General features: G+C 32.4%; 1 protein-coding gene across 1 annotated transcript; it reads right to left on the bottom strand.

Annotated features, from left to right (window-relative positions):
- Positions 1-10,915: 10,915 nt before the first annotated feature.
- On the bottom strand, positions 10,916-12,793 carry LOC105780720 (uncharacterized). The gene has a single exon (XM_012605201.2). It carries the CDS (start codon positions 12,378-12,380, stop codon positions 11,148-11,150), a length of 1,233 nt encoding a protein of 410 aa, XP_012460655.1. The 5' UTR covers positions 12,381-12,793; the 3' UTR covers positions 10,916-11,147.
- Between the last annotated feature and the right edge of the window lie 3,577 nt (positions 12,794-16,370).

Here is a 16,370-nt window from a genome sequence, read left to right as displayed (position 1 = left end):
ATCGAAATCGTTTTGCACATAAACCTTCAAAATACTCAGTATCCAAAATTCTCGAGAGGATTGTGCCCTAACTTACTGGGCTTCAATTCTCCTTGTTGAATTTAGATAACCGAATACCCCTTTTTCAATTTGAACATAGAAATTCCAAAATAAAAAGCTCATTCTCGAGAATTCGATACGTGGTATCCTAACGCATTGGATATGACATATTGTTTTCTCGAGACGAGGATTTTTCTAACAAATGAAAATAAAGGCAATATTCGATATTTAGGAATTTTGTGAAATCGAGCCCTAACTTACTGGGTTTTGATTTTCTCATTTGACCCAAATAATCAGATATCCTTCTCAAAATGCATAGGTTTTAAAAGTCAAGAGATAAACTTAATTTTGAGGATTTGAAATGTTGTACTCTAACTTATTGAGTGTGACAATTGATTTCTTTGAAATAAGTGAGCATTATCATCCAATTCATTTTATTTAAGATAAAATGATCGTATTTTAAAATCTTTTCAAAATTTTGACATTAAGACATTAAATAATCAATTTGGTACCAATTTTGGGCGTCACGAGGGTGCTAACCCTTCCTCGTGCGTAACCGACTCCCGAACATGTTTTCTCAAAATTCGCAGACTTAAAATTATTTTCAAGGTGATCCGATCACACCTCAATAAAAGATCGATGGCGACTCCCATTTCCATTTTCAAAATCGATACCTAAAATTATGACTTCTCTATTGCCTTTCTCTATGTGAGGCATGGATGCCATTGGGCTGATCTCACCAAAAGCTTCCAGTAGGCATTGATTCATCTTTGTGGTCATCGATTACTTCACCAAGTAGATAGAAGCTGCTTCTTACGCCAATGTCGCAAAGTCGACAATCAGTAAATTCTTGAAGAAAGGGATCATATATAAGTATGGGATGCCAGAAAGGATTATATCTGACAATGTATTGTATTTAAACAATAGTACGATAGCGAATGTATGTAGTCAATTCAAGATCAAACATCATAACTCATCACTATATCGCCCAAAAATGAATGGTGCAGTGGAGGCAGCCAATAAGAACATTAAGAAGATCCTAAGGAAAATGAGTGAGACTTATAAATATTGGCATGAGAAGTTACCATTTACCCTCTATGCTTATCGAACGTCTGTTAGAACCTCCACCGAGGCAACGCCTTTCTAATTGGTTTATGGAATGGAGGCGATTTTGCCTATTAAAGTCGAGATTCCTTCTCTCTGAGTTTTGTCGAAATTGAAGTTAGATGAAATAGAATGGATCCAATCCCGATATGATCAGTTGAACTTGATTGAAGAAAAGAGACTGAAAGCTATCCGTCATGGTCAGATGTACTAAAAACGAATGATACGAGCTTATGACAAAAATGTTCGCCCTAAGGAATTCCATGAGGGTGACCTGGTATTGAAAAATATCTTGCCCATATAAAAAGACTTTAGAGGAAAATGGATGCCGAATTGGGAAGGACCTTATGTAGTAAAGAAAGCTTTTTCTAAAGGAGCATTGATTCTCACCGAAATGGATGGCAAAAACTTGCCCAATCCCGTAAATTCAGATTCAATCAAGAAAAATTTTACCTAAAAAACAGAGGAAATGAAAGGTAAAGGCAAAAACTCGCAAAAGGGCGCATTGAGGCCAAAGGAGTTTTGAGTTGAAAACCTGAGAAAGGGCAACTCAAATTTTGATCAAAGATTGGGATGTGGTAGTCTTGTCCCCTTAGAAGTAGCAAGGATGAGAAACTTTGCATCTTGAAGCATCAACAAAGTACTCTAGATCTCCTAGACACATATCAGACTCAAAATGGTCCTCAAGAAGTTTGTGTAGAGAAGCTCATGCTGCGATATTTAGGGTACCCAATTTCATTCTACTCACTTTGTATTTTAGCAACATTTGCTATTTTGATTAATCTATTCATTTCGAGCTTTACCCCCAATAAATTGAAATCTTGTCCATTGTTACAACCTTTTTCAAGCATTTTTACATTGAAATAACGATTAATGAATTAACAATATTCAAGTAAAAGCATTTTTTTCATATTGCTCTGAAAGGTTTCTAAATAGTACAAGGACCCGAAACAGGACCACTAGTTAGAACTAACCAAATCTAAGAGTTGGAAATATCTGGGAACGAATAGTCTAAATTGTGATTACTTCTTCGGGTTTCCTATCAAAGATACCAGATCTAAACAAGAAAGTTTGGTAACACATCAATGATAGAACCTTGACAAACAATGATCAATGTCAGCCTAAGCATTAAAAAAGAGATCACTCTCGAAAATGACATTCTGCATGCATACAAATATCACTCATATACATCTAGTTAAGAGCATTTGATTCATCATGATCATAACATCCTAATCACTTGACATAAATATAGGCATATGAAATGGATTCTACAGGTCATGTTTCTCAAAGAACGGTGTAACAGACAAGTGAAACCACAAATCTTATACGCCTGAAGTTACAGTGGGTCAGATTGAAATCACCATAGCAAATCTTATCTCTCTGAAGTTGCAGTGGAGTATATTGAAGCTAAAAATCCTATACCCCTGAAGTTGCAATGGGTCGGATTGAATCTAACAGAATTTCTCTAAAGTTGTAGTGGAGCATATTAAATCTACAAATCTTATCTCCCTGAAACTACAAGTCTTATCCCCCTGAAGTTGCAGTGGAGCTGATTAAAACTACAAGTTTTATCTCCCTGAAGTTACAATGGAGCAGATTGAAGCGACAAATCCTATGCCTCTGAATTTGTAGTGGGTCAGATTAAATCTACCATAGCCAGTCTTATTTCCCTGAAGTAGCAGTGGAGCAGATTAAAGCTACAAATCATATCTCCCTGAAGTTGCAGCAGAGTAGAGTGAAACTACGATTCTTATACCCCTGAAGTTGAAATGGGTTAGAATGAGACTATTTGAAAAAGAGAACACCAAAGAAGTCGAGATTCGACAAGTCCATACAAAATTGGTTCTTCTTAAAGTCTTTGCTCCATTTCCGTTACATGGTAACGAGCAAAGAGGGGGAAGCTATAAAGGCCCAATTTCGTCCGGCCCAAAACCAAAAATAAATAAACAAAATATAAAAACCAAAAATAAAAAAATTCAAGTTCATTTACAAAATAATGGCCCAAATGCAAAACCCTAACCCAAACCCAATGTTACATAAGCCCAAAGCCCAACAACCAAAACTTTTCAGAAAACGTAAAAAAAAACCCTAGCCTCCAGCGTTGCTCCCTTATAGGCACGCCACCCGAGGACCTCGTCCCGAGGTCTACCTTCTCTACCGCCATTTCACCAAAATGGCAAGGGTATGGTTCTCCCATCATCGTTGACCACCATCGTAACCTGTAAAGAAGAAAGAAAAGAGACAAAAAGCAGGATAGCAGAGCAGAGACAAAAAGAAAAAGAGAAATATTGTAATTAAAATGACTATAAAGGCCGAACTTTTGTAAGATTCAAAACACAGAAATACGAAGAAAAAAAGTTAAAAGAAAACAAAGGCGATTTTTATTTTCGAAAAGCATAACAAATAAAAATACATTTTTACTGGTTTCATTCCGCCTCCCTCCGTCATCAGAGATCTTCTCTCACTCCAGAAGACCCTTGGGCTCCTTCGGGCTCGCTGGGATTCCGTCGAAAAAGAGGCGTAAGAGGTGCGAGGAGGGCTATTTTTTTAGTTTTTTTTCGAGTTTCGAAGGCGTTGCCTTCAGATCGGGATCAAAAAAAAAGAAAAGAAAAAGGTAATTTTTCTAAAAAACTCCGGCCGCCGATGACCAGTGGCCACGGTGGAGGGCTGGCTACTCAAAAGCCGGACTAAGGAAAAACCGAGAGAAAAAAATAGGTTTTCAAAGTTTTTTTTTCTAAACCTAGGCAGTATGAATTTTTTTTTTTAAATTTAGTTTATATAGACAGGACTAAATGACGTCGTTTTGGCCAATGTTTGTAAGTCCCAAAACGGCGTTATTTTGACCCGACCCGATAACCCGACCTGGATTCCCTTACGATCCGCGTATTTTTAAAGGGAGGGCCTAATTTCTGCTTTAACCCTCCCGCTTTTTTGCTATTTTTTAATTTCGTCCTACTACTTGTTATTTTCGCCCTTTTATTTTATTTTTGTGCATTTTGGTCCCTCGACTACTGTGGACCCACTAAGGGAAGGACACATGTAAATTTTGAGGGAAAATTGCCTTTTAAGTCCCTAAATATTTCACCCTATTTTAATTTAGTCCTTTTATGTCCTTTTCTTTATGATTTATACATTTAATTTTGTTATATTTTTAATTTAGCCTTTTATTTCTTTTTTCTTTATTTACCCATTTATTTATTTATTTATTTATTGCAATACATTCCTTAAATTTCATTTAAATTTCGATTTAATCCTCATCTATTAAATGTTGCCTCTTTATTTACTAAATCTTTTATTGTTTTAAATCCTTGTTATTTATTTTCTTTATTATTATGCATTTTATTTTATCCCTTTTATTTTATTATTATTATTATTATTATTATTATTATTATTATTATTATTATTATTTCTATCATTCATATTAATGTTATGGTAATAATCATGACCTTAATATCGTTGTTATTACCATAAATAGGTATTTTACTTTCATTATATTTGCATTATTATTACTCGTTAGCATAGCATTTTTCCTTTTTATTTTATTTATTCATTTATTTATTCATCTATCATGTTAATATCATTCTTTCCTACTCGCCACTATGTTATCTCATTTTGCCAATCGTCATGCCATCTTGCTAAAATTTATTTACTCATTTTTATACTATGCTCAAATAAACTAAAAGGAATATCATTTCAAAAGTTACATTCATTTTATCTAACGTATAAAAAAATTTAAAATTGAGTCGATGCTCATTATTTTTGGGTGTAAGGCCCAATTTTAGCCCGGAACCCAAAACCCAAACCAGACCAAACTAAAATTAATAAACAAAAAAGATAGCAGCCCAACTAACCCAATTACAAATAGACCCAACATCAGATAGCCCAAGTGAAACCCAAACTTGAGCCCAAAATACCAACCCAATTCAAACCCAAAAGGCCCAATAACCTAACCCTAGCCTAGAAACCCAAACCATAACAAAAAAAAATTTCAAACCCTAGGTGCGCCGCACCTAAGGTCTTTTAGCCTGGCCGCCACTTGCTTCGGACTCTTGGTCTCCAGGCCGCGGCGCGTCTGCCACCGCCGCTATCATGTCGACCGTCGCCTATCAATCGCCGACAGAAGGAAAATAAACACGTAAGCAACAAAATAATAGAAAAAAATGCAAACAAATCGGCTATAAAAGCCGAGCGCCACTTCTGTATTTTCTTCTCTCTTTTTTTACAACTGATTAATGAAAAAATAGAGCCAAAGCTTTTAAAAAGGTTGACTCCAGTTTAACTGCTTCTATTTTTCTCTATTGTGTATTTTTCTTTATTTCTATTTTTTTTATTTTTATGTTTATTTTTTTACTACACTTTTTAACAAAAACAAAACAATAAGGGAAAAGGGAGGATACCTATTTGCTTCGAAGGCCGGCGCTAAAACCCATTTTCGCCGTCACCGGAGTCAAATAGGGAAATTTTTTTTTCTTTTTCTCTCGGTCCCACGGTTGAGAAGGCCTAGCCTTCAAGGATGCAGCGAAGTAAGGGAGAACTTAAAGGCCATGGAGACGGCACGGCGGAGGCCAGAACTTAAAGGCCGGACATTGTGAGAAAGAGAGAGAAGTTTTAAAAAAAACTTTGTAAAAATGATCTTTTTCAGAAAAATTTAAGTTAAATAATGATTCCTAAACGGTGCCATTTTGACATTAGGGGTCAGGTGCCAAAATGACGTCATTTTGGCCCGACCCGTGACCCGACCCGTTGGCCCTCAAGATCCGCGTGTTTCTGAGGTGAAGGGGCTATTTGCGCATGTGGCCCTTCCGCTTTTGCGAGGCTTTACAATTTGGTCCTGAAATTCTTTTTTTCCTTTACATTTTGCGGTATAATTTCATTTTTGTTTCATTTCGGTCCAGACGGAAACGGTGCGCTCCAAAGGACTGGGAATAATTTCCCATATAGTCCTCGCCCTTTTCTAGCGCATTTCAGTTGGCCCTTTTTTATTTATAATTTATACCTTTAAATTCCATTCAAATTTCGATCCAGTCCCTTTTATATTTATTCATACATTTTATTATAATTTAGACTCCAAAGTTTATTTTAACCTCAATTTGATCCTTTATCCTTTTAATTTCAAGCTTTATTTATTCTTTTTCGTCCTGTTTTATTTCTTTATTTATGCATTCATGTATTTATCCATTTCCTTACTTTTCTTGTGTTTAGAATTTATATTGCTATTTATTCTTTTATTTATACATTTCATTATTATTATTATTATTATTATTATTATTATTATTATTATTATTATTATTATCATTTTTATTAGTGTTTAATTCATTTTATATTTCTAGTATTAGAATAGTAATTAATATGATCATGGTTATTATTATTTGGTGATTATTATTGTAATTACGTCATGATTATTATTGTATTTTATGATTTATTATTTACCCTTTAAATATTCTACTAATATAGTTATTTTATATTATTTCATTATTATTACACTACACATTGTACGAAGTAATTGTTTGCCTTTACACGATATTTGCATAAATTAAACTCACATCTCGTTATATTACATTAATTCTTGCTCAAATTCAAAAAAAGAAAATTTTCAAAATAAGGCAACATTCTGTATTTAGAAACTCAAGAAAGTCGTGCCCTAACTTATGAGGTTTCGACTTTCTCGAAAAATTTAAATACACGAATCATTTCAAACAAAATTTTTAAATGTTCTCGGGAATTAACAAAAGATCGTGTTCTAACTCACGGGACATGATCTCTTTTTTAAACCCGAGATAATCGAACTCTTTCAAAATAAATAAATTTTTCGGCTTTCATTCTCGTATCAAGAATTTTAGACATTGTGTCCTAACTTACGGGACGTGATTCTTCTTCTCGATTAACGTGAAAATATGTTTCTCTCTTTAAATTTTTCAAAATTTTGATAAAGGATCGTATTTTAAATCTCTTTAAAGTTTTCAATCTTCGACACTAAGACATTAATTAATCAACTAGGTACTAATTTTGGGCGTTACGAGGGTGCTAATCCTTCCTCGTACGTAACCAACTCCCGAACCCATTTTTCTGAATTTCGTAGACCAAAATCATTGTTTTAATAAAATCAAATCATTTATTAAAAATAACCACTTTTCAAGGTGAGCCGATCACACCTCATCAAAAAGGATTGGTGGCGAGTCCTATTTTTGTTTTCTTTTTCAAAATCCAAGTCGACCCCGTTTTGTCAAAAAAATGGTGTCAACATTGGGATTTGAGGAAGTCGTACTCCTAACTTACGGAGTATGTCTTCTTCCTAAAATGAAAGTAATTGAATAACCTATTTAAAATAACAAAAAAAAAAAGATTTAGGTAACAATCAAGTGGCGATTATTCTGGTTTTCGAGAATTTGAGGGATTGTGTCCTAACTCATGGGGTGTGATCTTTCCTTCTCGATTACCTCGAAATAAGGCCCTTTCTCATAAAATTTAATTTAATTGAATGAAATCTTAATCAACTAACATTATGAGAAGAGGGATTGCGTTTTAAATTCTCTTCAAATTTTCAATTCCGACACTAAGGCATTAATTAATCAACTAGGTACCAATTTTGGGCGTTACGAGGGTGCTAATCCTTTCTCGTGCGTAACCAACTCCCGAACCCACTTCCTAGAATTTATAGACCAAAAATTATCATTTTAGTAAATCTAAACTTCTATTAAAATGATCAAATTATGAGGTGATCCGATCACACCTAATAAAAAGGATTGGTGGCGACTCCATTTTCATTTTCAAAATAAAGTCGATTTCTAAAAAGGTTTCGACATCAACTAAACCATTACTAGCTTAAATATCAATATGACCATACATTATACGAAATTGACTCAAAACCTAGGTACATGTCATTTACCAAAATAAAAAAGGACTGTACAAACATTTTTAGTCGAGAACTGCTAATTGGATGGTGTATCATGTCTCAAAATCTCGGGATTGACTATAACCTACGCATGGAAAGAATCAACTTTATGCTGAGTGATAAAGCTCAGCGGTACTTTCATGATTCAAGTCAATGCAACATTTGCGTTAGCAAATGAACACAATGAATTCAAGTTCAATGTTTAACCATTTCACATTCCATCATGCCAAGAGTTTCCATTATCATATCTATATATACATATAGCAAATTTACATACCAATTCATTTAACATTTGCAATAAAATTCACCATATAATACCATTCAACAAATGTCAATCTATGTACCATTTGAAACATTCAATACCATGCCTTATATTAATATGTATAAAAACAATCCATTTAAGTTTCAAATACATGTACATTTAACAATATGCTACCCAATTTCCATTTTCAATCAATGTCATTTGATCTTTCAACTTACGGTTTAATGCTCTTTATGGAGTCTACTGACTCATTCATATTTGATTCGGCCCCCAGTGCTTGTTTCTAACCAATTTGCATAATCTTTTATATGCTTTCTCTATCATGAATTACTTTTAAGTACTTATGGTTCCATATCATCATATCATTTCAATTAATATCATTTAACAAGATTATGTTTTATAATCTCTATTAACCTGACTTGGACTTAGACGGATACGCAAATCGTCCAACCAACACACCAATCCGGCACCAAAGTGCATCATCGAAGAAATTGAAGTAGGGGAAACTGGCACACATAATGCATACTGGCACACGAAGTGCATCCTGACATACAAAGTGCATATTGACGCACGAAGCGCATCTTGGCACACAAAGTGCATACTGGGAAAATTAGTTGTATTTGACATGTTTAGTTGAAGTTTTTTTTTTTTTTTGTGTATAAGTCATGTATTACAATTTACAAGAAAGCTTACTGGGAGAAGTTGTATTAGGTAACTTTAATTTGCTATATGTTGTAACAAATTTTAAAAAAAAAAAATTAGTTTTTCTCTCTATTCTAGCTGTTTTACATTCATTTTTGCACCAACAAGCCAAGATAGACTAGGACTCTTGAAGCATGGAACTCATGTAAAAAACACCAAGGCCAACTAAGATTCTTCAAGACTTTGCTGTACATATTTCCTTCTTGATAAAAGACTCCTTTAAGGATGTACTACAAACATTCCTCGTTGAAAACCTTATCTCATTTTTATCATAATATCCAAAAAAAATCAACTTGGAATAGGACTCATCTCTTCAACTGAAACAATGTCATGATTGCATAAGACTCTTCTACTTAGTTGATTTATGCTTACTTAAAAAATGATAAATGTCTTCTTTAATTTGCGGATAATAAAATCACTTCTTCTTTTTTTTGCTTAAAACGAAATCATAAACGATAAGGATAAGAAATAAAATAAAATAAAATAAGTACATAAAAAATTAGATGCACATACTGCTTAAGAGATGTGGCATGAGATGTGCCAAATCCTTAAAACATAGGGAAGTGTAGGAAAACGACTGAGAGAACATAGTAAAGTGATGCAGTGAATTTACAAAAATAAAATAAAATGAATCATTGATATGATATCTAAAATAATAAATCTGATTAAACAAGTTCATGTATGCCAAGATCACAAGAGTCCTTAAGACAGATCCTTAAACTTTCCGATCAAATCAAAATGAAATTTGATCTCTTCAAACTTTTTACCAATTGATTTAATTTCACTATTCTAAAACTAACATAAGCCCAAATCAAACCTCTCTTAAAGGGAAAAGGTATGCAAAATCCTCTTTATAAAATTGAACCAACTCCAAAACTCTACGGTTCTCCAATTATAATGGCTAGATGATTGCAATTATAATTCCTTCGTACTTTAGAACATGAACCCAAGAAAATTAGGATTTATTCTAATTTTTTTTCATTAAATTTCTACAGAGTTTCCCTTAGTATTTGGGTTTCGGGTTTAAAGATGGTTTATATTTATAGAGAAAAACATGTATGAGTTTAATTCTTATTTAGAGTTATAAAGTAATTAAACAGAGCTGTCACAGTCCAACAGAGACTCAAGGAGATGACCGGCGGCCGACCTTCCCTTACTAAGTTGGGCCAAGGTGGCCGACCATTGTCCAGACCAATTTCACAAGCTTCCTTCTCTTGAATTGGATAAAGAAACAAAGCTCAATTATTTAATTAACTAAATAACATGTCTTAATTAATATAATTAAATAATTTACATAATTTAATTTTAATATTATGATGACTTTATCATATTAAAATTTATATGTAAATTTATTTAATTATCCAAATAATATTCAACTACGATGATTTTTTAATTTATTTTTCATTTTAGAGTCAATTATTTTATTTATTCATCCAATTAAATAATAATCTAAAAATTAAATAAATTCCAACTCATCCCTTATTCTACCTAAAAAATGTGATTATTGCATATAATAATTCTAAATTTATCTATTAATTCTAAGTTTGTCCAAAATTATAATCATCAAACTGATAGGTAAATTGGACATTATACCATGACTCTACGCTACAATCTACAAACAACACTGTAGCAAGAACATTTGGAGAGATTAGCAATGACAAATGAAGCATGTCCCAAGAGAAGAGAATTTGTTGCCCATTGGCTCGTCAAGGAGAGGTTGTCGATCAAAAGGAATTTATTTGTGTATAATGAGCCACTGCCAGGTGATATCTATTTGTTGTCATCAGATGCAGTTGGCTCTGCCTTCCCTAGGTTAGTGTCTCTCAATAGTTCATTCAAAGATTTTCCTCCTTTATTCACCGCACAAAAAAAGTTAGCTATAATTGATTTGACCGTGTCCCAACAACATAGTATCATGAGCTTTAACTAGACCATTTCATTAAGAGAGAGATTAAAGATCACAAAATCAACAAAGGATACCTTAGTCCTATGCCCATGTCTCAACTATATTTACTACTTTCTATAACCTATCCTTACCCGGTCTCGATTCACATTTAATTTACAATGAGAGGCCCTTGAATTGGGGCACAACATTTTGACGCTTAACTGTAGGACAATCTGTTTTGATTGCATAAAATCACTTTCTTTTTAAGAACTATATACATGTTTACACAAAACACAATTCTCTCCCATTAATCTTCCCATTACACTTCCCTCTTCAACCATTAATTTGCTACTTTGCTTATTCCAGAGATGTACTCCATATGTTTGCCTCTTTAGCTGCCACACCTTAGCTTCTATCCATCTCCACCCAGCGCTATCTTTAGGCAGCTTAAAGAAGCTCCCTATTTTCATCCAATCAACAGGATAAAATGCCATAGGTGGTAAGATCGTAAAATTATAACCAGCTCTCCCTTCTACTCCACGAACTACCCTGGAAACCATATAGGGCCCATTGTGTCCCCATTTGTTCCCATCAAATGTCAAAGCAAATTCCTCAATGAACTTGAGTACGAGTGGATGGTTCATATCAAAGACCAGCACTGCATTGTTCAATCTTGTCCAGTTCTTAGACACCACATCAATGCTTTGTGCTCCAATTGTGTTCTTCAACCCTTTAAAACTCCTCAGCACTATGAAGTCCGTGTCTAAGTAAACACCACCGTACTTGTATAAAACTGCAAGCCTCAATAAATTAGATAGATTCTGAGCCAATGGAATCTCACCAGGGTCCTTTTTCCCACTCTTCATATCATCAAGCCAAGCTTCAGCGGGTGTGTTCTTCACCAGAAATGGGAAGTCTGGGGCCACTGCTAGAACTTTGAAACCACGATCAAGCAACGGTTTCAGGATCCTGTAACCTTGTACTGAGTCCATGGTTCTGGATAGAATCATCAAGCAACCATTAGGATGAGCTTTAAAAACGCTTTCCACAGCCATGATTTCCCTTCTTCCAAAGGACCCTACCTTGGCAATCCATGTCATGAAGAAGTGAACCTCGCACCCATGGTTGAAGAATTCAAGAACTCGGCCATGGAACTTCTTTGTCAACTCATCTGACGTGAAAATATCATACTCTGGCAGTCTTCTTCTCCTGAATTTCCCAATCCCATGTTCATTATCGACCCTGATGATCTTGTTTTGTGCAGAAACAGTCAATGGCAGAGGAAAAACAACATTCCTCTTGATATTTCTTACAAGTTTCGGACTCTGCAACGCCTGGTAATCACGTTTCTGATTGAAAGCAGCCGATTCAAGTGATATTTTAGAAACAATACTATCTGCCAGCATCGAAAACATTAGAAGAGCAAACAAGATCATAAAAACAACAGGCGATTTGGATCGATTAACAAGCCGGCAGCCAAAATTTTTGGCTGCCATCAATATGGGGTGGTGAAGGAAGAGGTTGAAGCTATCTAGATATTCAGAATTTCAAAGGCTTGTTAGAGCTGCCAAGATAAACCTGTCTGGAGGTCAATGGGAAGAGATATTTTATAAGTTTACAAAAGAGACACACCCCAAAGGAAGCGAGTCCAATAATATAATATACGAAGCATCGAGTGTTTCTTCACTTTCATTCGTATTACCTTTTTGTTATTTTTTGGGTCTAAAAGAGATGGAAGAAACAAGTGTAGGAGTAATTTTAATAGATAAAAAATTGACATATGGTATGCCTGAAAAAAAGCCATAAACCAGTTGAAAAAAAACCAAGTGAGATGGTTAACAATTTCTTTGGTCTTTTTCTTCTTTTACGGGAGGCATCATTTTACGGAGAAAGATGGGTGTGATAGTGTTGGGACCTTCTTTATGATGTATGACTACAAATTTTAGATAAAAAAGTCTAAACCGGAACGGTCTTTATATCAATTAGCGACGTGGGGGCGGTGTGGCTAGAGATTCTCGACGTAAGCTAAGAGGTCAATTATTGACAACTTGCCCATGTTCTCAACACTCTTTATTGGCCCAACGTTTCATGTGTTATTTTGAAGCAAATGTTGAAAGATGCAGGCCCTTGATTGAAACCTTAATAAAATTAGGATGAGCTTCTGAACACATTGGGTAAAAGTTGGAAATGTATATGTAAATACTCATATATTGTGTCTTCGGCCCATATTTATTCTAATATAGATGTCATTATATTCTATCTATTGTAATAGTTAGATTTTTGCCATAATTTCGTTGGTGCTTCAGATTCTCATTCTAATATAAAAAATATGTGTGCTACTAATTTAAGTTGCACCATGTTTGGATTCTGTTTATTGTTTGACTGTGTACAAGAATATTTCATATATTTTATTATTATATGAAATAAAAGTATTACATAATAATTTATAATTTAAAGCTGAAGTTTATTATTATTTATTTATAATTAATTATCATTTAATTATAAATCATCCACAAAAATATCAAGTTAAAACAAAGAAAAGGCAGGCAAGGATTTAGAAGATTGCATGCATGCGACCAAAGGTTTATGTGTACCTCTTTATTTGACCCCCGCATAATTAGGTGGGTTTTACAGCACAATTTTTTTTTCTCACCGACAAAACCAGATCATAGTTATTCCTAACAAGCCAAACATACCTTTTTCACATAAAAGGAAACCAAAGGCCCTGCCTTCCCTATCATTACCTCTCTTTCATTTTATTTTTTATTTCTTAATCTTGTTTCTAACTCAAAATGGTTACTTTTTTTTACTTTTTAAGTCTTTTTGAGGTTTTCTTTTATAATCATATTTTAATTCTCGCCTTTTATATTATATCAAAACTTGAAATTTATGTCATATTTTTGTTTTTTAATATAATTAGGTTTCTATACATTTCTAAACTCATTAATAGTGAATATCGTCAATTATTTCAATTAAAATGTTGACATCAATTTTTAATAACACCATTCCAACAAAAAATTTTATTTTACCATTACAAGTTCAAATATGTGTTTTAAGGAAAAAGTCCACATCGGCATTTTCAATTTTTTTTGTTACTGTTGCTTCATTACTAAGTGATTTTTTAAATTCAAAATATCTCACTAGTAAATTTAATTGATGATATTTAACAGTGGTAACAACCAGATGTATTTTTGAAAAAAAACATTTATTAAAATTTATAATATTATTAGCTAGTCCAAATAGTTAATATTGTTGATTACTCTTATTAAGATTTCATTAGGATGGGCACACAAAGCTAGGGTCAAACCAGCGAGAGCAATTTAGAAGATGAATCTAGGTTAGAAAATTTCAAGAATAATAAGATTAGTGTATGAGACTTTTAGTTATTTAGTTTAATTGGGTTTTTTTACCCCAAAAATAAATAAATTTGCGGCTTGAATTTTAAAAAAAAAAACTATTCTAACAAAAAATTTATTTTGGCTTGATAAGTTGAAATAAGTGTTTTTTTTTCTTAAAGGTCCATGCCCACTACTGAAATGATTAAGGATGCTAATTAATTGGACTAACTAATGACTCGATTCCTTTTTTCTCTTTTTTTAATCATTATAAGATAATGGTAAAACCACAGTTTCAATCTCTCTACTTTGCTCACATTTGTGATTTAATCTTTATATTTAATTTGACAAAATTTGGTCCTCTATTTTTACAGTGGCAATAGTCAGTCCAATTAATTAGCATCCTTACCTATTCCAATTAATATGATTATGTGAATTCCTTTTAGAAACATCTATAGACATATATATACATATATATACATGAAGTTGGAATAGATATTTTGAAGAAAAGATGTGATATCAATATTTTAACCGAAATAATTAAAGGTATCAACCATTTAGATTAATTAATAATATTATGTAGAGGAACCAAATTATATAAAATTAGAATAGATACCAAATCTTAAATTTAAACATAATAGAGGAACCATAACCTGAATTTGATCTAAAACAATCCATGTCTAACACAATCATTTTAATAAAAGTTTGATTTTTTATTAAAAAAACAACTTTCATAGTTTAATTTAATTAAATTGGTATAAGTGATTATATTTATATATCTATATATAAAAGAAACACCCTTGCGGCCTTCCCTTTGATGACACGTATATGATTATCTTCTTTTCTTTACATTATAAGAAAATGTCAAAGTTCTTCTATTATGTTTAAATTACACTGTAATTTCTGATATAATTAAGTCCTTTTATTTTATAAGTTATTAGTTAATCCAAATAGTTAATATCGTTAATTTTTCAATTAAAATATGTTATGTAATTATAAACAACTTGAATGTCTCAAATGTTTTAAGACTTACACATCTTTTAGATTTGCTTTGTTTTTTTTTTCTTTTAACATTATAAGATTATAGGAAAATTTCAATTTTGGCCCTTATATTTTGTTGAAACTTGGTTTTAATCCATATACTTAAATTTTTATATTATTTGATCCATCTACTTTTTTATAATGTAATTGGTTAGTCTAAATAGTTAATATTGTTAACTTTTAATTACAATGCTAACGTCTTTTTTTCAAAACACTATTCCAACAAAAAAATATTTTATAATAATGAGTTCTAATGAATTCTTTTAAGAATATATATATATATATATATATATATATATTAGCATTTTCAACGTTATCTTTTATCAATCACTATCAAGTGAATTTTTGTTATTTTAAAATGTCGCACTAATGAATTTAATAGAAGAATCTTAACGGTGGTAACAACTTGACCTCAATTTTTAATTTTAAAAGTAATAAGACTAAATTCTTAAAAATAAAAGTAGAGAAACTAAATTTCAAATGTACAAAATATATAGAGACTGGACTATATTCTAACCTTAAAATTTTTATTATATAAATTATACAAACAAATAATTAAGAAATATTTTTTATAATAATCATATAATATATGAAGTTGTTAAGTCTATAATAGAAATTGTTGTTGGAAGGTAAATATGGGTTTTGACTTTATAGGACTGAATCAATATTTGAAATCAATTCTTCAAAAATAATAATAATTGAAAATCAATATATTTCTAGAATGAATAAATTATGAATTTTAATACAATCATTATTTAATTCTCCCAAAAATACAATTATTACTTAATTTTTCACTGATTTTTTTTCACTCTCTCCTTTTGTTAAGTGATATACCCTAGGTTTTAATGGTTTACAAAGTTCATAACTGCTCCTCTTACTGCAGGATGCTTACATTGCCAACATTTAGATCAAGCTCTACCCAAATTGTTCTAGTTCACTCAACATTCTCCATCTGGCCGACTGTTGGTAAGTAGTTTTTGGATATCAAATAGACCTCTCCAGAAGGTAATTTTAATGTGGTTGATTTCCTCTCATTTGCAATCAGTTTCACAACAACATTCGCTGCTCTAGCTAATTGTCCACCCCTTCAAAGTGTGATTTCTATGTTAT

The sequence above is a fragment of the Gossypium raimondii genome, chromosome 4 (genome assembly GCF_025698545.1).
Source record: "Gossypium raimondii isolate GPD5lz chromosome 4, ASM2569854v1, whole genome shotgun sequence".
NCBI lineage: Eukaryota > Viridiplantae > Streptophyta > Magnoliopsida > Malvales > Malvaceae > Gossypium > Gossypium raimondii.
Note: the sequence above shows the minus strand (reverse complement) of the source record. Positions and strands in the feature narration are given on the sequence as shown.